At 40.4% G+C, this 23,647-nt stretch overlaps 1 protein-coding gene across 1 annotated transcript in view; it reads right to left on the reverse strand.

Annotated features, from left to right (window-relative positions):
• Window positions 1–1,327: 1,327 nt before the first annotated feature.
• FHIP2A (FHF complex subunit HOOK interacting protein 2A) overlaps window positions 1,328–23,647 on the reverse strand; it is a 50,299-nt gene continuing 27,979 nt past the window's right edge. The window contains exons 11-17 of the mRNA XM_084632962.1: window positions 22,036–22,205; window positions 20,939–21,082; window positions 18,745–18,835; window positions 16,090–16,233; window positions 8,271–8,411; window positions 5,883–5,986; window positions 1,328–5,797 (exon numbers count right to left, since the gene is read on the reverse strand). Of these exons, the coding sequence (XP_084489088.1) occupies window positions 5,692–5,797; window positions 5,883–5,986; window positions 8,271–8,411; window positions 16,090–16,233; window positions 18,745–18,835; window positions 20,939–21,082; window positions 22,036–22,205 (900 nt within the window). The 3' untranslated portion in view covers window positions 1,328–5,691. The remainder of the gene's footprint in view (window positions 5,798–5,882; window positions 5,987–8,270; window positions 8,412–16,089; window positions 16,234–18,744; window positions 18,836–20,938; window positions 21,083–22,035; window positions 22,206–23,647) is intronic.

Genomic DNA, 23,647 nt, shown 5'->3' on the forward strand with positions numbered 1-23,647 from the left:
CTACTGTGATTTTAAAAAAGAGTACGCAAAGCCTCAAAGTCTTGAAGCAGAAGACTAGTTCATAGTTCATCAAAACTAGGAAGCCTCAATACATCAGCCTGACATTGAGATGCAGGATTGCAATGGAATGTTTTGAGGACGTCAAAGCAACAGCAGTGCGACTAAAACAGAAGGAGTTTTCAAGGGAAAGCATCTGACAAAGAAAATAAAGCAAAGCAAGCGCCTCTTTCAAACACAGAATGCCACATACATTAGCGTGGAGATGTGTACCACAAACCAACTCAGGTTGTGATTTTGTTAGATCTGAGAAGCTAAACGTGGCCAGACAAGCTTAACAGCACAGTGTTCAAGGCTAGAAGGGACCATCACATTATCTAGTCTGGCCTCCTGTATATCACAACCATTAAACTCCACCCAGTTACCCCTGTATTGAGTCAGCAAACTGCATTATACTGAAGTATTACAACCCTCAGGAGATCAAACTCTTGTGTGTCACAGGCCGAGAACAGAAGGGACTGAGGTGAACTGATGTTGGAGGATGTTGCAATGGCAGAGAATTTATTTGGTGAGATATACCCAGATGATCCTAGTAGGTGCCACATGCCCCATACTGCAGAGGAAAGAAAAAAAAAAAAAAACCCAAGGTCTCTGCCAAGATGCCCTAGGGAAAAATTCCTTCTTGACCCCAAAAACACTGATCATTTTTACCCTGAGCAAGACCCACCAGCGAGGCATCTGAGAAAGATTACTATTCTCTGTACCACTTCAGAACATAGGCCCACCCCATTTGGTGTCCCTTTTCCAGCCATGGCCTTCACTGAAACTTCAGAGGAAGGAGAAAACAAACACACCCCAGTATACATCAGGGGAAGCCTGGAATCATAAGATTCAAGAAGCAATGGCAGTGATTCAGGTAGGTGACATTTGTGTTTCAGAATCAATAAACCCACATTGTAATTTTGGGGTGGCATGAGACCAGGGTCCTGACCACTTGCAATCTTTAAAGATCCTAAGGGACTTTTCTCAAGAGTAGGGGGTACTAGCCTGTGTTCTGAGTGATTACATTTTGTCTTCTTATTTTATCTCCAGTTTGAGTGGGAGCGAGTATACTGCTTCATTTTGTATCCTAAACAGTAGTGTACTCTCTTCAACATCCAACACGTTCTACCCCAGATGTGGCCACCATGATTATTATATAAAGTTTGTAGCATGCTTGAAAATCCTTCAGGATGAAAGACAAGCAAGATCATCATCATCACTTCAATGATTTTCTACCATTTTCTTCCTCTAAACATACAAAACTTATTTAGAATTCTGAAAAAATAAGTCACTTCATTGAAATTAATTTATTTTTAGAATATCCCTTTTAATCCTGCATGCATTTTTTGCACAAAAATTGAATTTGATCAGCGCCTCCTTTGTAAAAGTTAGTACTTTAATTATAGAAGTGTGGCTGTTTCAACAGTTCCTTTGTTGCATATCCCATGTCTGCTAAACATTGGCAACACTGTCAGTCAGTGACCGACATAAAGTTCAATAAAAAAGTTTACTGAATATCCTCTGTTTAATGTAAACAAGGCAGGAGGCAAAACAAAAAAGTGTATATATAGAGAGTAATTATTTTACAGGGCACAGAAAATATTATTTGTCATCATGGTTGGAAAGCCCTGTATGATATCATATATATGTTTGGATTTATCATACAACCTGAAATACCATGCAATCTGTAGATTTTACATAGTACTTCATTGTAACATTTCTCTAAAGACAAATAATGATGTACTTCATAATTGAACAGTAACTGTGTATTCATACAGCAATGCATGGTAAGAAATTACAATGTATTTACAAAGCAATTCCATGATTACTTGTGCCCTGTAAAATCAAGTGTAACAATCTTTACACTAGCAATAGTGTAAGCAAGCTGAGGATTTCAGTCCTTATAGCTACATAGGTGATGTACAACCAGACTGAAGCTGTGTATCAAATCACAGCTCCCATATTGCACGAATGAATACATTATACGAACATTACACAGACAAGATTTGAATGCTAGGAAGATTACAATCATAATGGAAATAAACTAAGGACAAACTTCTGTTCTAGCAGATGTAGCATGTTGCTTATTACAAAAGTTTCTATATCAGAGTCTAAATCAATACATACAATAAATGGCAGAAAAATAAAAATGTGTCCTTATTTACAAAAACTGTGCATCAGGGTAAAAATGCAGTTCGAATTTACTTACTTAACCAAAATTATCCCCGTATTTTCCCCTCAAATATTTCAAAATAATACTCTTAGCCATATTTTTCAAAGGTGATCAACACCTGCAGTTCCCATTGACACTGGAAAGATTTGCAGGTGCTCTGAACTTCTGAGTATCAGGCCATGTTTCTCAGGTGTCCACTTGTGGGTAATAAATAACCACACACACACACACACACACACACACACACACACGTCAACTCACTGACATGCATAGATTCAATGAGTAAAAATATGGAGCTGAACTAATTTTTACTTTTAAAAATAAAAGTGCATGAAAACCAAGAAACAAAATTAAACTATTTCCATCTCTTAAGAAAGAGTTCATCACTTTTACAAAAATAAAAGTCACTGTCACAATTTATGGTAATAATTGTAAGCAGCACCTATACAAACCAGAAGGGCTCAAGCTTTTCCGAGCACTGCTTCACTTACTATCAAGATGGATCAACATTTTATAATTTGTGGCCTGAATAGTATTTGGTTTGCGAAATATCATTATGGCTACTAAATGCACTGAAGACTGAATGCTAGACAATTACATCTTGAATTTAAGAATATTTATAGTGATATCTTATTGTTCAACTCAAGCATTAAATAATTGGGCTTCTAGCTAGGTAAATCCTTTTGCATTTAAAAACTACAGACTCTGCAGGTATCCTTGCATGAACGAACTGATGCAATCCCTTACTGTGTAATTAGCGCCAATAGCAGCAACTGACTTAAAAAAATTAAATGACGTTCATGTCTCCATCTGAGATCCTGCACCTCTTACATGGATTTATAACGATCATATTGTTTGGAATGCTCTAATGTGGATTTTGTTTTCTCTCACTCTCATTTTTCATAGCATTATGTCTGCTACAGTTTACATTGCGAATGGGACTTTAGGAGTATTCTAAATATCAGAGGTTTTTTTTCCTTTAATAAATAATGAAAACAGGATTAAATTTTGCAGCAAGTGTAATTAAACTCAAGCTAAAACAACAAAGGCCTGATGAAGCGAAGCATTTAAGACCATGCATAACTCCACTGCTGTTCAGCACAACACTTAAACACTAGCTTAACTTCAAGTGTTTTCCTAACTCATACTCATTTTAAATGGATCTTAAGTAGATACTTAACTTTATGCTCATGCTTCAGCGCTTTGCAGAACCGGGGCCTAAATTATCAAAAATGTATGCACTAAACATAAATCTACACACATACATACTTTTTTATACTGTATGTACAGGCAGGTACATTATATTAATGAAGCTTCTCAAAATGGATCAGTTGTAGTACACATTGCACTGAAAACAAAATCACTTGCTACTTTCCAAATACCCATGTAAAGAATGGGAATGAAGAGAAAGTACCCTTTCTTAAACTCTATTTTACTAAGCTATTTTGTTATGAAAACATTATTGGGGCACATTCAGCAAAGCTGGTGCATATGACTGCTAAGTCCCAGGTTCCTACCGCTACCCACTCTTGAGAATATCTTTCATTCTAGCTGACGTGCCAGAGCTCTGTTGATGGGAGGACCCGTAGGGAGCTAGTGAATCATCTTACTCCCTGGCCACAGCCACTTTTGGGCAATGCTTTTCCTTTTTTGGAGTGGTACTCCACACTTCTATCTGCCTGTGGCCCTGTAATTTTCACCAGCAGGACCCTCCACTGGAGTTTATGCTGTGAATAAGTGGTGAATTTAGCCCATTAACTGTGAGCATGTTCAATTTTGTTGGACAAGGCACCTGGTAACTTTAGGAGTTGTTCAAAATCCAGATTCCATAAACGTAAAAAAACAGACAGACATCAAAATCATGGAGGGCCAGATTCTGATCCCAGTTACGCTCATGGAAATCAGGAGGAATGCTACTGAGATTAAATTAGTCCAGATTTACACTGAAATGAGATCAGAAACTGACACTCACTGTCTGACAGGATATTAAAAAAGACAAAGAAACGGAATATGAACATTAAGGGCTCAATCCTGCTTGGTCTGTCTGTGCTACTGTGTCAATATGAAGGTGTAAACAGGCGGGCAGTTCTCTATACAGAGATCTCCAAGAGTGATAGGAAGGTTAAGGAGCACATCCAGCCCTTCCAGCCTGCTAGTGCTTATGCTGCTGTCAGCAGCAAGTGCTAGCTAAAGTCATTCAGGAGGAACAGTAGCACAGTACGCTAGCGTACATGCCCCTTGGCCTGCAATGGAAATTCCTGCTCTGGCTGGTAGAATTCATGTTGCAAAGAATGAACTGGGGAACATCTTTGCATCCCAGTGTTGTGAAAACCAGTGGAGAATTTTGGTCCTAAGTATTGAATCATCCCTTATACTGCTGCCCAAAATGGTATCAGTCACTCTTTCGTCTGGACACTATGGTTACATTCAGACAAGCAGTAAAACATTTGAAAAACAACAGAACATTTTCACTGCCAATTTTCAAGGCACAAAATATTCTTAAACCAATGTTAAATAGCATTTAAAAAAATACTGGTTTTAGCAACTACTATTAATGACCTGTATAATAGCATCCTTGTAAAGATGACATAGATCAAACAAACTGGAGCTCCCATACAAAAATCTAAGGCAAGTCTAGTTACACAGCTGAACTCAGCAGAAACCATTTGGAAAAACGAAGAGCACAGCACTAGAAACATGCATACTTAGGATTTGATTGTTGTCTACATACAGGCCCTGATTCACCAACATATGGCAATATAATTTCACTAATATAAGGAGTTACACCAGTCTAAAACTGGAACACAGTGATGAATCAGAATTCACCAGCCCAGAATTCCTTACAATATAAGAAGATTCACAAAAGGAGAATTCATCCCACATGGATCATATCATACTACATATGTATTAGCAGGTCTTTTAATCCTCTCTCCAATGTTTTAGCTGGTATCACTTGTAACTACACATGCTGCTTTACTCTTTTCCTTTCATATTCTCAATTGAACAGAAAAAGCTTATGACATGAAAACATTAGAGAAATAGCTTGATATTTTAAAAAGCAATAACGATCACAAAAGACAATTGAAGTATATGAGCCCCAGAGCATATCAAAAATCCTTACCACCTAAAATGTTGTTAAAACAATGGCCTGGTAACCAAAGTTCTGAAGTTTGTGGTCTTCAGACATTTTTTTCAGCTCTTCAAACAGTGACTGGAAATGTTATATTTTGTCTGCCCTGAAGTCCCTTTGATTGCATCCTGGGTTCAATGTCCATTTGATTACATCTCCATCGGAGTGCAGCGAGTGCCAAGAAATCATGAACAGTGACCAAGAACTCACCCTCCACTGCCATCCATAACAACTGTCAAATTATATCAACACTTTGTTAGGAGGCTCTCTCCCTTCTTGTCTGGTGGAGTCAATAGTCTTCTTTGACTGAAACACTCGATTTTGTAGCCCAGTCACTTCAAGCGGCTGCTTAGGGTGTAGATGAGGCATGGTATTTCACAAATGCAATCGCTGCTAGCTCTTTACAGAACTCTTCCAGTACAATCACACCCTCCAGTAATGTCATGTGGTCAATACTGGGAAAGGAAAAAACAACAGGCGCTAAGAAGAAGCCTCACACGAAAACAGTTTGTGTGGAGGATTTGCAATTTATTTACTTACATGGGCCCTTCAGGCTCCAATCCAAGCAGACGCTTTCTGACCAGCAGAAGTTTGGGAGTGAAATCCGGTATGCGCTGGATTCTCACCATAAGATCTCCAACAACCTGTAAATCACACAGAGGCAAAGTAGTAGTATATGAAGTGAGAGCCAAATAAAGAGACAGCCAATGAGAGTTCAAATAATGATCAACTTACAAGGTTGTTAATTCATCTTCACAACTGCCCAACATGGGTGAGGTATATTCAGAATCTTTCTGCCACTGAATCCTCAGACTCAGCTTGATCTAGTTTGCCAGACATCTACAGCATTCCCTCTGCTCATTATTGCAGAGACCATGTTATTTTGGAGTGTCATGGCAACAGGGTAGCTTGCCCCGGGCTGGAGAGCCTGGGGCTTAGCCAGGGCTGATTACAAGATTAGCCTCAGGTGAGAGAAATCAAATGATTCCAATAAAAAAGGCAGCAGGAAGCTGCAGGTGGTTATACAGTTGAGACTTCCCAAGGCAGGAAGCTTGGTTAGTAACCTGAGAAAGCTCAGGTAAGAGGAGACTGTGTGGACCTGGGACTGGTGGGGAGGAGCAGCTACAAGGAGCAAGTTTGGCTCCTTCAGAGCCCTAGCCAGATGAAGCCTGTGAGTGACAGCAAAGAGAGCTCAAAGGAAGAGCAGAGCTAGAAGGGGACTGCAGAGTGAACATGCAGGGAGAGAGGGTCTCCTGAAGTGGTCCCTGAGGAAGGGACAGTCCTTCCAGGAGGAAGGGCTATGCCCAGTTTAAGGGTGGGTAGAGATTTCTTATGTGTTTCTGGCAACTTTGTTAACTTAATTAAAAACCCAGACCCCAAAAAGGGCTCTGACTTTGTTTAGAGAGCCCTGAATAAGGGGAAAGAGGGGCAGGGCACTGCAGAGGCCATGAGGGAGCACCTGGATACAGTACAGTCATCTTCACATAACACAATGCCCCTGCTGGTTGGAGGAACTGAACTTGGGGAATTTCTGAATCTAAAATCATGTGCCTTTGTGTTGTACAGTCTCATAAACCAATTTGTAACCTCGTCACTAGACAGTGTTAGTGCGTAAGAACTAAAAACATAAGTAGGACTTAGAGATATGGGAACAATTGATGAACAGAGACTTGAAGTCCCAATAACTGTAGCCCCAGGTAACTGTAGGTCCAATTCACTGCTCTATGAATGGGTGGAACTCTGTTGACTCCACAGTTATACTAGTGGTGAATTTGGCTCCCTAAATATTGGCATAGGAAACTACCCAATAGCTTATTGGCTTTCGGGACTGCAGAAGGGGTGACTTCCAGTTCGAGCTGCTTACATTGGTGTTTGACCCACGCAATAATGGCTTAAATCAAATCAAATAAAACAAGCCAGAGGCCATAAAGGTAACCTAAACAAGTCAAAAAGCCCTTGGCTCTCAGGGCTTCTATCTCCATCTACCTTCCTTATGCTTCCAGGGGGTTCTAACTCTCTCAGCAGTAGCCTGGTGCTAGCTCCTCTGGCAGACAGTCGTTGCTCCCTGGACATTTCAAGCTCTTCTGCCCCAGCTCCTTTTCATCCTGTTCCTCTTTCTTTATATGTGGGCTTGCAGTGATTAGCTACAGCCATTGGGGACTAGGTCTCTTCATAATTGAGATTTGTCAGGGGATCCCCGGTGGAGCTGGTTTTGCGATCTGCAGGCAGGAAGGGTTCTTAACATGTTCCTGCCTGTATTTTGTGTGTGGTTGGCAGACCTCATCATACCCGGTATTAGAGGGAGAGATGAGATCAGAGGGAGAGATGGGAGACTTGAGGAACATACAGTAATTTTATAGTGGACACGGATCTGCAGTAGGGTTACAAGTAGGACAGGATGAATGAATCAGGCTTGAAGGGCAGATGACTATATGCTATAGCATTCCATCCAAAAGCACAGCGTGTTCAGGAGAGTAATTGACTTGTGCCTCAATAAAAGCAGCTCTTTTACAATCCAGTTCTAGTGCAGACATATGCCTGTACTTAAGACATTACAGGACACTGCCATGTCAATGATTCCAGCAGGACCCATTCAGAATTAAAACAACTTTATTGCAGAATGAAGGGCAAAACCTTGAAAGAAATTATTTTACATCCATATCTTTGAAACTCAGCAAACATGGCAAGTAAAACAATTTCAGAGACACCAATGGAGAGTAAATGGATTTACTGAAAAGTGTATTCTCCAGTGTTATTTGGTATGAAAATCCATATTCAGTGCTTTAAAAAAAAAAAGTATTTTCCTTTCAACAGACCAGACAGTTGCCATACTAAAGCCAAAATTACCCTCCTTTAGCATTCATTACACAGCTATTAAGTTTATCACCACTGTAGCCACATATAAATGTTAGTTGGTCGTATACTCACCCTGACAATAACGGAGAATAGAGATCGACAGCCTGAAGCCAGATTTACATAGGGATCCAAAAGGTATTCATGGATGTGTGGATGGGGAAACAGGGAGAGTTTGGACAACACTGATGTAACTTGTAAATTTACATCGTATGGCTGCGAACAGACAAGAGGACATTGTTATTTTTATTATGACTCCCTCTTTGTCTACCCCATGCTTATGCAGCTACTTTCCTCTAAATCCTGGGTATCAAGTCAGACCCAAATCCTCCCATCCCCACAACAGCCTCACAACACAACTGAGGTGTATCAGCCCTGGACTTTCCTGCTCTTGCAAGCTGCATCATGACCTAATGTATTAGATGCAGGAGATGAGGCTAGCTACAGAAGTGTAATGGACAAAGTAGCTACGCCCTAGCTGCAGTATATACATGCTCTCAAGATCTGATCACTAAAAGTGTCATAACAGAAGAAACTGAGCAACAGATTACATGGTAATGGAAGCCATATAAAGACAGGTAGATACCTAAGACAGGTAGATAAATAACTATACTAAAATTTTCCTCACAATAATAAACAAAATGATCAGTGTCAAAAAGATTTCTAAATAAAAAAACCCAGCAGGGTAGGAATGTGACCAGGCAGCAATGGCTACTGCTCAGGCTCTTTGCTATTGAACGGAAAGTCTATAATTGCCAACGTTTACATGTGTTTTCATTGCGTGACTTCACACTTGAAAATCCTTTTTTCATTGTTTTTATTTGCTATGGGGATCTGTATAGCTCTGCCAAGGCCTTTGCTGATATTTACATTTCATATTTGGACAAAGCTCACGACATTCGCCAAGGTAGCATCATGCTGCAGTGGGGAAAAAACCCAGAATGAATGGCTGTGGAGTTATCACTTACAGAAGTACTGTTGGCATTAACAGTGTATCAGACCATCAACGTGGCCAAGAAACCCACCAGAAAACCTCTGATCACAGCCAGAATGATACGGAGTGCGAGTGTTGGCCAGCTGCCCCCCAGTTAGTGAGAATTCTCAGGAAAGTCAGGAGACAATAATAAGCACATGCTGAGGTAGCAATTACAGAGGCTGTTTATAGTAGCTGTTGCTGTCACAACTAGAGTGGGTATTGTGATGTACCCTAATTGTACAAATGTACCTTAATTGTGAGCTCAACTGTACAAAGTGAGTGAAAGTTCATAAAATGTCACAATAATCTATAACAACAAATACTGATGGGAAAAGGTACAAAAACAAGACAGATTCAATTAGACCAAACAAAAAGGCTTCCTGATATAACTCAAGAACTGTATTAAGATAATACTTGGTAAACAAAACCAGTGATAGATCAGAAATCAATGAACCGAAATTGTTGTGGCAGGAATCAGGTCTAATATGTGGACAAAAGAATAAGGGGATGGGCTATTCTACTCATCACTCCCCTTCGCTGCTGTTCAAGAGAGAGACTTTGGGGATAAAAACTAGCTACTGGAGCAAGCTTCACCATCATGGCTACCATCCCCACCATCTCCTGGGAGCCTGGATCTTCATCCTAATCCTGACCAAACTCAGCCAGAGAGGGAGCCAGATGACATCGCTGCCTGCTCCAGCTCAATCCCGAATACGACCTGGGGCATGAGACCTTGTCACGCCCCACCCTCCCCAGTGTTTTCTTTTCCTTCCCCACACTTCTCCTTTTGCCTTCTGTCTAACAAGACTCTGGCTCAGCCAGCCAAGACTGCATATTTTGCAACAATGTTTTAAGCCCATGACCAGAAAGAGGCAGCTAAAAGCAATGCCCTAAACAGATCTATGCTGATACAATACAAGTTTGCCAGGTCTCCCAGTGACTGATAAGACCATGTGTTAGACCTGTGTTTGTCCAACAGTGAGACTGCAAGTGAGAGCCAACGGCAGAGACAAAAACTGCATTTTCTCTCTTTGCTGCACCATTAATAAAAGGTTAAAAGGATGTTTAATGGAGTGTTTGCCATGGTACTAAGCAGGCTGAGATATCTGTATACCAAATCTTGTTTAACACTGTTTAATGTTGGACAGTTTCAGGTCAGGTATCTCTCTCAACCCATTTATTCCATCAAAATGAATACAACTGTATGAAAACCAGGAAGAAGGAACCTACAGGTGCAAAAAGGAGTTTTGCTACAGCAAAATTAATGCTGGTGTGTGGTTGTAGCTTAATACGAGGAAGGACTGTTTAGTGGTGAATTAGGTGGCTTTTCCTAGCTCACAGTTTTGGGAGCCAACCTTGTGGAAGTATTGAGCACCCTCAGCTTCTACTGAAGCCAATGGCAGGTATGGGCACTTTGTACCTTGCAGAATTGATGCCTAATACTTTGGGTTAATTTACATCTTTAGTAACAGATTTAGATTCTGTTTCAGAGTGTGTGTGCGCGCACCCACATATATAATTTAAATATCTGGATACCATTCAATGTTCATGGATTTAAATACTCTTCTCTGGAAGGAGGTGTTTTTGGGTTGTTGTTTTTTTTAAAAACCACACACATACGGTCTGAAGTCTCAGAATTCTCTCTGAAACTTGTTTAACATATAGATGTGCATCTTGGACAGCTCCTGCAACAAATACATGCCATTATCCGCATTTTGGATTCTTGTGGGCGTCTTTCAGCCGAATTTTAGATAAATACTTCAAAATCACCGTCATCTCTGTTTTCAGGCAGCACTCAAACTACTTGTTTTGTTCTAATCTGAAATCACAAGTCAGCTATCATACCTATAGCCCCGTTCCTAATTTAAGGGAGAGATGATTTTATATGCAATACATATGATTATTAATAATAATAAAATAATAAGTGTGCAATGGGAATTATTTTTCTACCTCAGCCTCCATCTGTAAAATGCTGACAATGATACTTGCCCTACTTTGTACACAGCTGCAAGATCTAATGGTGAAAAGTGCTATAAAAGAGCTAGGTCTTATGATTAATATTATTTGGAGGATTGCTGCACCCGGATGGAGCACCATTGATTTCAATGCTGGATCAGTGCCCAAAATCTTTGTAGTTTGAGCTCAGCCTTGGGTTAAGTTAGGTTGAGAATTTCAGGATCCCTGGGTGAGAACACAGTTTATGCCCCATTCTTTGGGAATAGCTGTTAAAGAAGTATCTATATAAAGAAACAGAATAGAATCTCTCTAGAATAAGATAAAAGTGCTGTTCACTTTTCCTCAATGATTACTAACTACACTGACACACACATTAGAAAGACAGGGACGGGAAAATGTGAAATACAAAACCATGTTTACGGCTTGTACTGTATTTATCTTCCTTCACTTTTATTCTGTACTCGATAAAACACCCACAGGTAGCCAGGCCATCTAGTGACTCCACCAAGTACTGCAAGGTGGAGAAGAAGGTTTGGATGTGGGTCTAGGAAACCTGCAGGACCAGTCCCTCGTGAAGGAAATATTTTGTGCTGCTTTCTAGTGACCTTTTTACCCAAACAAACCCTAACCAAAGGCAAAAGGCAGTGCTGTCAACTGCTAAAGGAAGCTCCAGCCTTCCTTGGTAAGAAAGATTTTCAGGGAAAAGGATGTAATCAATGGGTAGCTTTAAGAGGATCCCCTCAGCCCAGAAAGCAAATCCATTTCCATGAAGCTTGTATCTTCATCACAGCTTTTATTTGTTCCTAGTGCTTATTCGTCAGCTAGCGATCATCTCCACAGAGGAATCGCATTGGGAGAGTGGTGATATTCTAACTCAGCACAAAATCTCAAAACAGTTGGATGATCTTTCTAAAATGATTGGCAGTGGAATACTTAATGCTGACATTTTAAATGTCATCACTATACTTCAGAGATAATACCCCACTGAAGTGTGAGGGAGCAGTTAACACCTCTCCTATGTTTTTATCACATGCCATTCAAAGGGGAGTTCAAGTACCTTACAGATTAGTTGAAGAACTTCTTTATTCTCTCTCCAACCCTAGCCAGTGGGAATTATGTTAGTCTATCAGCCTCCATCTGTAAGATGAGAAAACTGGTACTTGCCTTCCTTTGTAAAGAGCTTTAGGAAATGCTGTGTAAGAGCTAGGTATTAGGATGATTATAATCTGGAGGCAAGTCCTAGTGTGATTTACATGTCATTCTGAAGGCACAAATGTTCATGCTCTGTGTTCACCCTGATTTCTTGAAAAAGCAAATTCCAGTGTGAGCCCAGCTTACTGTCAAAGCTCACAAGTTTCCAGTGCCTGCATCCCCCTCTTGAGGTTGACTGCTACAGAGGAATGGAGATGCTGTGGGAAGTCCTTGGTCATCTGAGCCAGTGAATCTCATGCACTCTGAAGAGAAGAGGACTGAAACCTCGAATATGACTCAGTATTCAATGAGGAGACAGTCAAGCACAGGGGTGATGTGCTCTCAGCAGGCTGGGCGGCTCAGACAGAGAGAGACTGCTGAGTTTTGAACTAGCTGGAATTCCAAGCGCCAGTTTCTTCTCACAGAGCTATTGTTTCTGTCTCCTTGTCAGCAGACTGAGTCAGGCAGCTGCATGAAGTCAGAGCCAGAAAGATTCTTTCACAACCACAAGAGCTACAAGTGTAATATTTTAAATGAAATTTTAAATGTGTCAGGAACAAATGGGACTACCAGAGAACTGCTTCTATGATACACCTGCCAGAAGCAGCTCAATCCAACCCACTTCCACAGCAAAGAAAGCTTTCTAACTGCAGGAAGGGAAGAAAACACAGGCCCAGATAAGCTTTTAAGAAACAAAGAGGCGTGCTGCATGCAAGCACGCTGTATATTACTAACAAGGGGCTGCAGAGTGGCCCACTGCACTGGGACTGAGGAAATCCGGATTCCGTTTTACTACCAGCTCTGCCCCTGGCCTGCTTGGAGAACCTTGGGCAAGTCACTTCCTTATCCGTTAATGAAGATAATGGCACTTGTGACATATTGCAATGCCACGCAGTACCTTTGGGGACCGCTGTATTAAATTTATAGATGGTTTATATATGATTGTGTTCTACTCCTTGGGGAAGAGTACCATAGTTCTTCCAGGAACTAAAAGCAGTAAGGGGTAATTACCCTTGGGACGGTTGACAACTCCAAAAAAGCAGCACCCCTTGAGGTGGTTTGCATATACTGGTTCGGGCTTGGTTTTCCAGGGTACGTCTACACTGCATCTGTGAGTCAATACCCCAGGCGCATAGACAAACTTGTGCAAACAGAGCTTGAGCTAGAGTACTAAAAATAGCAGTGTGGACATGGCAGTCTGACCTGGAGCTTGGACTCTCAAGTCTAGGGGGTCAGGTGGGGTTGAGAGCCTGAGCTGCTACCCAAGATGCCATGTCCACATTGCTATTTTTAGTGTGCAACCTCAAGCCCTGCTAGCACGAGTCTGTCTACCTGGGCTGGGAGGCTCGCTCCCAGCTGCAGCTTGAAAATACCCTAAGAGACTAGGAAACAATGAAAGGGCTTTTAATATAAAACGATGATCTTTAACTGACTTGCGGTCTTCCTTTTGATTCAACAAACTCACAGGACCTTGGGGGATCCCAGCCTTTGCTGAAGGGTTGGAGAGACCAACACTTCCCAGAGCCCATTGTTGGAGTTGGGGGTGACCACTGATAAGCTTTTAGTAAGCATGTAGGGAGTTTTATTGCTTTTATCTTAAAAATAAATGCACTCTGCTGAGAAAGAGCTGCATGGTACACTGTTCATAGCCCTTGGAGAGAAAGCACTGCACAGGTGCTGGCCACTGGGCAGAACCACTTGCTGGGGATATCAGAGTCTAAGCTAGGGACTGTACAGTATGAAAAACCAGGGTGAGAAGGGAATGGGACCATGCTCCCTTCCCAGAGATGGGTGATGGCTGGAGTTCTGAGACGTGCCATGATGCTACTGGAATGGACCATGGAGAGGGTATTCAGGTGCAATTACCCCTGGAACAATATTTACCTCCTTTGTAAAGCAATTTGATATTGATTTATGAAAAGTGCTATATAAAAGCTATGGATTAATTACTTTATTATGATAACAAAGCCTAAAGGAAGGCTAACAAAATCTGTAAGCAGAACTGAGTGTTTTGCTAAACTTGTCATTTGATGTGGACCTTTAAATAACCATACACCACATCAAATTTGTCACTTTCATCTGACTTGATAGAACCAACATTTCATTTTTCTGGGTTACATTAGCACTTCACTAGAATTATCCCCAGGGCAAGTTTCAATTTAGCTTTAAAGTGTGGGCTTTTTGGTAGGACATAGCTTGAGCAATTTCACTCTTGCTGGCTGACTGAGGCAGTTTGTTTTAATTCTTTTGGAGTCAAGTATTGTTTTTAACACCACAGACCGTGACACCTTGCCTGACTAACTCAGAAATTGTGCCATCAATTTGACAGGTACTCTATCAAATTGACATTGTGCTTCAGTAACAGATGCTATTTTTGTTTCAATAGTAGGTATTTGTTCCTCTGATATCCCTTAGGGATATATTCTGATCCCTTTATTTGCTACAATTTGTCTCATCACTGAGACAAGATTATCATATGTATAGGTTTCAGAGTAGCAGGCGTGTTAGTCTGTATTCACAAAAAGAAAAGGAGTACTAGTGGCACCTTAGAGACTAACCAATTTATTTGAGCATAAGCTTTCGTGAGCTACAGCTCACTTCATCGGATGCATTCAGTGGAAAATACAGTGATGAGATTTATATACACACAGAACATGAAAAAATGGGTGTTATCATATACACTGTAAGGAGAGTGATCACTTAAGATGAGCCATTACCAGCGGGGGTGGGGGAGAAAACCTTTTGTAGTGATAATCAAGGTGGGCCACTTCCAGCAGTTAACAGGAACATCTGAGAAACAGTGGGGGGAGGGGGGAGGAATAAACATGGGGAAATAGTTTTACTTTGTGTAATGACCTACCCTCTCCCAGTCTCTATTCAAGTCTAAGTTAATTGTATCCAGTTTGCAAATTAATTCCAATTCAGCAGTCTCTCGTTGAAGTCTGTTTTTGAAGTCTTTTTGTTGTAACATTGTGACCTTTAGGTCTGTAATCGAGTGACCAGAGAGACTGAAGTGTTCTCCGACTGGTTTATGAATACTATAATTCTTTACATCTGATTTGTGTCCATTTATTCTTTTACGTAGAGACTGTCCAGTTTGACCAATGTACATGACAGAGGGGCATTGCTGGTAACAATTAATAACACCCATTTTTTCATGTTCTGTGTGTATATAAATCTCCTCCTCCTGTATTTTCCACTGAATGCATCCGATGAAGCGAGCTGTAGCTCACGAAAGCTTATGCTCAAATAAATTTGTTAGTCTCTAAGGTGCCACTAGTACTCCTTTTCTTTTTATCATATGTATAAGATTAGCTTTTCCAAAAAGCAGATGACACTCAGATCTGTTATTTAAAACCAGTATTGCTTTAGTTAATAATGCACAGAATACATATTTACTGGAAGCAAGACACTGGGAGTGCACACAATGTTCTTTAACTTAATCCAGATAAAAGAGGTTGGACAGATACAAAATCCACCCTTGCTATTGATAAAGTGCCAATCACTTCAGTATTTAGTAATCTAGAGAGCCTTAAAGCAAGGATAAGATAGATAATGCTCCCTCAGCATGTTGACAAGATTGCCAATATTAGTAAAAACCAACAACTTAACAGCTACTAGTTAGTGCAGTCAAGCTACACAGAATTTGTTGCACAATAATGCACTACTATGTTAAACATCTACAGTGAGTATTGATGTGACCAGGTGGAGATTAGTCATTTATCAGGGATAAAAGCATCAGAAACAAGTCATAATAATGTGTTTTGTTACCTGATCGAGAATCCTGCCCATTCTGTCAAACAGAATTTTCAAGAAATGTCCTTCAAAAAACGATGCTTCTAAATTGCACTTTTCCAAAGATTTGGGAGACCCCGGCCATTCCCATTGTAAACAGATTGCACAATAATCCCGGAACTGGGAAGAAAGAGTCAACAATACATACTCAAACAATTGAAGAGGAAAAAAAAGCAAGAAGCTACAAACCTCTGTGGAAACCATTTCCTTTTAATAACTACACCACTTGAGTGTCAATGGCAGCTATCTGAGAACTCCTATTCTTAGAATATTCCCATTTTGAAAACATCCAGGACAAAAATTATCAGCCTTCATTCAAGCACTTTATTTTCCTCTTGATGTGTGCAACATTATGGGGGACTTATACAGGCACCCAGAGGGGAAAATGGAGAACTAAACTAGCCACTTGCTTGGGACACAAATTGGACAGGCACAGTAACTTACACAAACTGGGTGTGATTCGCCTAAACCATCAGTAACTCCACTGAAGTCAATGGAGTTAAACTGGTGACAGAGAGGGAAGAATCAGATCCAGGAATCCTTCTTCAGTGCACACAGCATAGGTACTTGTGCATCTTCCACTGGGCTTCCAAGCACAGATGCAAAGAGGCAGAGCAGCTGTTTGTGTGTAACTGCACCAATGTGGAGGGTTATGTTTTTGTGGGTGGAATAATTTGAGACCATGCATATCATTGAGAATAAGAGGCAGAAACCAATCCTACTTTCAAACTGCTCCCAGAATCCTCCTTTCCCCAAGGCAAGAAAGAAATAAGAGAAGACAGTATGCCCTTTCCTGCATCCAGAATTAGAACATTATGAGAATTTTACTGTTCCTGCTATTTTTGCCTTCACATTTTCCTCTCTTTTCAGGAAATCATAGAATATCAGGTTTGGAAGGGACCTCAGGAGGTCATCTAGTCCAACCCCCTGCTCAAAGAAGGACCAATCCCCAACTAAATCATCCCAGCCAGGGCTTTGTCAAGCCTGACCTTAAAAATATCTAAGGAAGGAGATTCCACCACCTCCCTAGGTAACGCACTCGTGTTTCACCACCCTCCTAGTGAAAAAGTTTTTTTCCTAATATCCAACCTAAACCTCCCCCACTGCAACTTGAGACCATTACTCCTTGTTCTGTCATCAGCTACTACTGAGAACAGTCTAGATCCATCCTCTTTGGAACCCCCTTTCAGGTAGTTGAAAGCAGCTGTCTTCTCTTCCGCAGACTATACAATCCCAGTTCCCTCAGCCTCTCCTCATAAGTCATGTGTTCCAGTCCCCTAATCATTTTTGTTGCCCTCCGCTGGACTCCTTCCAATTTTTCCACATCCTTCTTGTAGTGTGGGGCCCAAAACTGGACACAGTACTCCAGATGAGGCCTCACCAATGTCGAATAGAAGGGAACGATCACGTCCCTCGACCTGCTGGCAATGCCCCTACTTATACAGCCCAAAATGCCGTTAGCCTTCTTGGCAACAAGGGCACACTGTTGACTCATATCCAGCTTCTCGTCCACTGTAACTCCTAGGTCCTTTTCTGCAGAACTGCTGCCGAGCCATTCGGTCCCTAGTCTGTAGCAGTGCATTGGATTCTTCCGTCCAAAGTGCAGGACTCTGCACTTGTCCTTGTTGAACCTCATCAGATTTCTTTTGGCCCAATCCTCCAATTTGTCTAGGTCCCTCTGTATCCTATCCCTACCCTCCAGCGTATCCACCTCTCCTCCCAGTTTAGTGTCATCTGTAAACTTGCTGAGGGTGCAATCCACACCATCCTCCAGATCATTTATGAAGATATTGAACAAAACCGGCCCGAGGACCAACCCTTGTTGTGGCTAAAACTATAAAGGAAGCACAGAAAGCAAAGCTTTCTATTTGAATGTGCGCTTATCAAAATTCAGAGAGTAGGAAATCCTTAGAGTACCACTGCATGTATTTTTGTTCTCGTTACTCTACCCCCACCCCCCCATGCACCCTGTATGCCCAATTCTGTTCCATCACAGGAGAGTCACAGGACTTCATGAGAAAGGCAGCAAACGAATGCTGATTGTCCTCAGACCAAGGAGACTTTAGATCATGTTTTTAGAAATAAAATCTATGTTTGTTATTTCAAAATATGCAAAATTAAAGCTTTCCCTTCCCACCAATTTTTTAACATCAAACCTGCATGCCTTAGGCTGCATATTAGTCTCACTGAACCATTATTTTAAAGCACTAGGATGTTAACTCTTCTGCAGAATTTTAACATCCACTAAGTTCTATCAAAGATCTTGCCAGGCAGTCCTCTACTGGAGAGGAATGCAGATAAATACAAAGGCAATTTATGAACCAATCTGTGGTGCATGTTTGTTACAGGAATATTAATGCATTTAAAATAATCTATAATTCCCATTAGAGCTGCGTAAGGGGGATTCAGAACTCAATTAAAAATCTCTAAAGGTAAATTCCTGATTAGTCCAAGGCAATTGAATTTTCACCTTTCCCATTACTAGCTTATCTTCAGATATTTTTAGTAGAACGGTACGTGTCCCCAAATCCCTTGTAAATTCTCACAAGCAATTCAAAACCCAGAGCATTGGCTAATGAAGAGGAAAAAAGAAGAAATGAAAAAGAAAAAGACTATAGTTGTGTGACATACTTGTCTGTGGGCGTCTCTGAGATAGGTATCATAACCTGTGCCCTCTACATGGTATGATGATTTGGCTTCTTCAGGTACTAGACAGAGAAAGCTAAAAAGGAACAAAAATACATTAATAAATAAATCTAGTCCCACAATGGCAGGACACTATTTTTTCATTATCAATACATGAGTGGTAGATACAATAATGACCCATCTCTTCCAGTTGACAGAGGGGGTTACCCAATAACATTGTGTGACGAAGAAGGGCTATGAAACGTACTGAAACATGTCTATCATTTTAACTACTGCTTGTGCAAATGAATTGTGGGCATAAGAGTTTGAATATCTAGCACTGAGTGTGAAGAAGCCAGTAGAGGGCTAGTGACTTCTGAAAGCAGGGAGGCAAAAGTGAAGTGGAGAATCATAACCAATTCCAAAGATTTGCTAAAGATCAGACTACATCCAGCTCAAAGCAGAGTTAGATGGAAAGTCTACTGGCAAATAAATCAAATAAAAGAAGGGATTTCATGTGAAAAGTTATTACTAATTTTTTTTAGTTAATAAATCATTAGTTTGTCAGTTTTCTGTGATGAAAGAACAGTTAAGAATTTACATGATTTGCAATAACGTGTTCCTGTTACAAATATTGCTGACATTTATTGTGATACAAAAACTACCACCTTGGCAGTCACAGAATTATCATGAATATAGCACAAACAGGAAATGGTGGCTCTCACTACCCAGTTTCCGGACAGTTAGAGAAAATGTGGCTTAATGTGGCTTAAAGATCTTGTATCCAATGTTCAGCTTTCCCTACAATCATGGAACTATCACTGACACCAATGGGAGTTCTGTGTACGGACGGAGAGAGGAATACCGGAGTCTGAAATCTGCCATGTGGATCTTATTATGTATGAAAAAAAATTCATTCTTCCATCAAAGCACTGCAAATACCTGGAAAATTTCCATTCCGCTGATGAAAATATAAATGGGCAGTTTAGCAGATTGCTTTTTGTCTGTGCTCCAAACCATGTCCACCATAAACTGGATGCAAAGGTATATGGGGGGAAAAACTAAGTATTCAATTCCATATCCATTGGTCTCAGTCTGTTTCTTGCCTCTCACACGACTGATTATTTTTGGGTACGTAGGTAGGTCAGCACCAAAATACCAGTGCTCCCTCACTAATATGTATTAACTGACCAAATACCATCTAACTCCAATTTTCATGTTAATGACTGGAAGAATTACAATCACTAAATAGTTTAGATCAGAGAGTCTATCCTCTTGGACATGTTGCTGTCCAGTGTGCACAGCCAAATGTTATAGGGGACAGAGGTGCGACATGGTCCCCAGTAAGCAATCGGTTACCTATAACTCAGCTTCTCCCTCCCCTTCCCTCAGGGGAAGGACTATGGTCAAGCCCTGTAAGAGAGGCTGCTTGAGAGATGAAGCCAAACAGAATGAATATCAATGAGAAGGGATAGCTTTACACTCAGATTCATAGATTCCAAGGCCAGAAGGGACCACTGTGATAATCTAGTCTGGCCTCCTGTATAACACAGGCCATATAACTTCCCCAAAGTAACTTCTTTTGAACTACTGCATATCTTTTTAAAAACACATTTTGATTTAAAAATTGGCAGTCACGGAGAATCCACCACAACCCTTGGTAAATTACTGCAATGGTTAATAATCTTTATTATAATACATTTACATCTTATTTCCAGTCTGAATTTGTTTAGCTTCAACTTCCAGCCACTGGATCTTGTTATCCCTTTGTTTATTAGACTGAAGAGCCAATTATTAAATGTTTGTTTCCCATATAGGTACTTAAGATTTGATCAAGTCACATCTTAACCTTTTCTTTGTTAAGCGACATAGATAGAGCTCCTTAAACTTATCACTATAAGGCAGGTTTTCTAATCCTTTTATCATTCTTGCAGTTCTTCTCTGAACCCTCTCCAGAGACCAAAGACCTAGGATGGACCTCAGGCTGGAAAGGTTTTCTGTTCTCTTTTGGTTTATGTTGAACTATTTTATTTTCTTTCTATAAAACACCAACCGTTATGGAATAGCCTACTGAATGAAACAGTTTATTTCCGGTGCATCATTCCTCCAAGTTACACAGAACATCAGCACTATGCTAACTACATCCCTGATTTAAATTACACACACAAAACAGCTTTTTAAAATTATTTTTTCAACTCACCTATTTACAATTTTATGAACTTCAGTCTTCCCATCGTTTTTTGGATGTTCTGGGCTGATGGGAGGAGAAGCACTTAGCCACTCTTGATTCGACAATGTGTTATCCGGAGAAAGATCAGTAAATAACGGATCTTCTTCCAGGTCTCTGTAAGTTTACATTAGACAGTGACACCAGATAATTCACGGAATGTTAGGGAAGGCAGGAAGCCTTCTGAATCAAAGGCACATTCTCTATTTTTCTTCTCTGACCAGCCAGCACACATTCTAGACTATCACAATTTCAATACCACTTCACTGAATTATTATTATGCAGTATCAACATTTATAAATTGATGACTAACTTAAAAAAAGAGAGAGAGAGGCATAGTCTAGTGGTCTGAGCTGGAGCCAGGAACTTCCGGTTCTGGCTCTGATGCCAGAATACCTCTGCATATCAAATCACTTAGGCCCAGATCCTCAAAGGTATTTAGTTCTAATTTCCATTGGTTTCAATGAAAGTTAGGAGCCTAAACACCTTTGAGGATCTGGGCCTTAATCTCTTTGACCCGATTTCCCGCCCTCTCGTCCCACCTGTAAAAAGGGGATAATGCTTATATACCAAGCACAAAAGGGTGTTTGTAAGCTTCATGAAAAACTATGAAGCTTAAAGATACTGTGGCCCTGATTCAGCAAGATACTTAAGCATATGACTAACCATAAGTATGTTAGCAACCCCACTGAAGTCAATGGAATTGCTTGTGTGCTTCAAGTTAAGCCTATGCAAATTGCTAAACCAGAACCTGTGTGTATTATTATGTAAGAAAGACAAGTTTGCTAATTTACAATCATCTATCACTGTTCTAATCACATACGTGAGCTGCTCATGGAGTAAACTGTGCAACAACTAATCTACACTGACTATGGTTAAAACTTTACAATGCTGTTCACACAAATGGCAAATGATGACAACTAAATGTCATCCACATTCAATTTTATTTCAACTAGATAAAGGAAGAAAAATTGGTCTTAAAAAATAAAAAAATTGGTCTTAAAAAATAAAAAGTGAAAGGTGTACTCAGCCATCGTGAAGTCCCTCACCGATACAACAGAAACACTTACACTGCTCCTGCTATCTGTCCATTCTCCACCACATCTTTATCTTCCTGACAGGGTGGTTTATATTCTGTGTAGTTTCTTTCTTCTAAATTTCTTAGAACCAAGTTGTAAAGAATGTGCTCATTAGGTTTTTGTAAAAGGTGCTCAAACATTCTTAAAGTCATTATGCTGATCTGCAACATAAAAAAAAAAAATAAAGGATTAAAATAAATGCAAGCAGTGTTTCCTTAAACCACTGTTCTTAGCTTACTAAGAGTAGCTGTGTTTATGCATGATGGGAGATTGTTCTTTAATATTAGTCTTTCATATTACAGCCAAACTCAAATATCCTAGTCAGGAACTCAAATATCCTAATCAGGACTGGATCATCATCATACTGGGTGATCTATTAATGTAGATGAAGAGACCACACAAAAGTCAGAAAGAATATACACATTTATCCATGACAACCTTTAACTTTTCTAAAGCATCAGATAGACACAGTTCTGTAAAAGAGGAGAACTGTGCCAAATTAACAGTAACCCTACCCAAAGAACTTACAATCGAACACTTTAATTCTACAACCAGACCAACATGGGCAGGCCCCTGCGCTTGTGTAGACCCAGATATAGGATCAAGACCTAAAAACACTAGTGGATACAATACAGAATTGACACAAAGTGCCATGGGGATTTTATGGCTGGAATTATAGGCTGAAAATTTCAAACCAGGATGCCTGAAGTTAGACACCTAAATAAAAGTGGCCTGATTTTCAGCAATACTGAGCACCCGCATCTCCCACTGACTTCAGTAGGATCTGAGTGGTGTTCAGTATGTCTGATATTCAGTTCATTCATTTAGATGCCTAAATACAAATTTCAGTGCCTAATTTTTGGTGCCCTGGTTTGTAAGCATTGGCTGCTGCATTTAAGTAGGTAGGTGAAATAGACATATAAAGACACAGATTCTTAGCTCAGGCAGGTTTGGGAGGTCTTTCTGAAGCAGAGGGCAGGGGCTTGGAGTATTTAAATTGAGAGGCTGCTCTAAGCATAAGGGGTGGTGTAAAACAGAAAGCACAAAGCCAGGACTTTAACAAACACAAGCATTTGTGATGTGTGGCTCTCTTCTGAAAAGGCTGACTCATCAAGCTGTTCCAAGTGGGAGCCTCACTGCAGTCAAAAGAAAAGGAGTACTTGTGGCACCTTAGAGACTAACCAATTTATTGGCGCATAAACTTTCGTGAGCTACAGCTCACTTCATCGGATGCGTAAAAGTGGAAAATGCAGTGAGGATGTTTTTATACACACAGACCATGAAAAAATGGGTGTTTATCACTTCAAAAGGTTTTCTCCCCCCACCCCACTCTCCTGCTGGTAATAGCTTATCTAAAGTGATCACTCTCCTTACAACGTGTATGATAATCAAGGTGGGCCATTGTAGGGTGGGGGGAGAAAACCTTTTGAAGTGATAAACACCCATTTTTTCATAGTCTGTGTGTATAAAAACATCCTCACCGCATTTTCCACTTTTACGCATCCGATGAAGTGAGCTGTAGCTCACGAAAGCTTATGCTCAAATAAATTGGTTAGTCGCTAAGGTGCCACAAGTACTCCTTTTCTTTTTGCGAATACAGACT

The sequence above is a fragment of the Lepidochelys olivacea genome (genome assembly GCF_965140295.1).
Source record: "Lepidochelys olivacea isolate rLepOli2 genome assembly, chromosome: 7".
NCBI lineage: Eukaryota > Metazoa > Chordata > Testudines > Cheloniidae > Lepidochelys > Lepidochelys olivacea.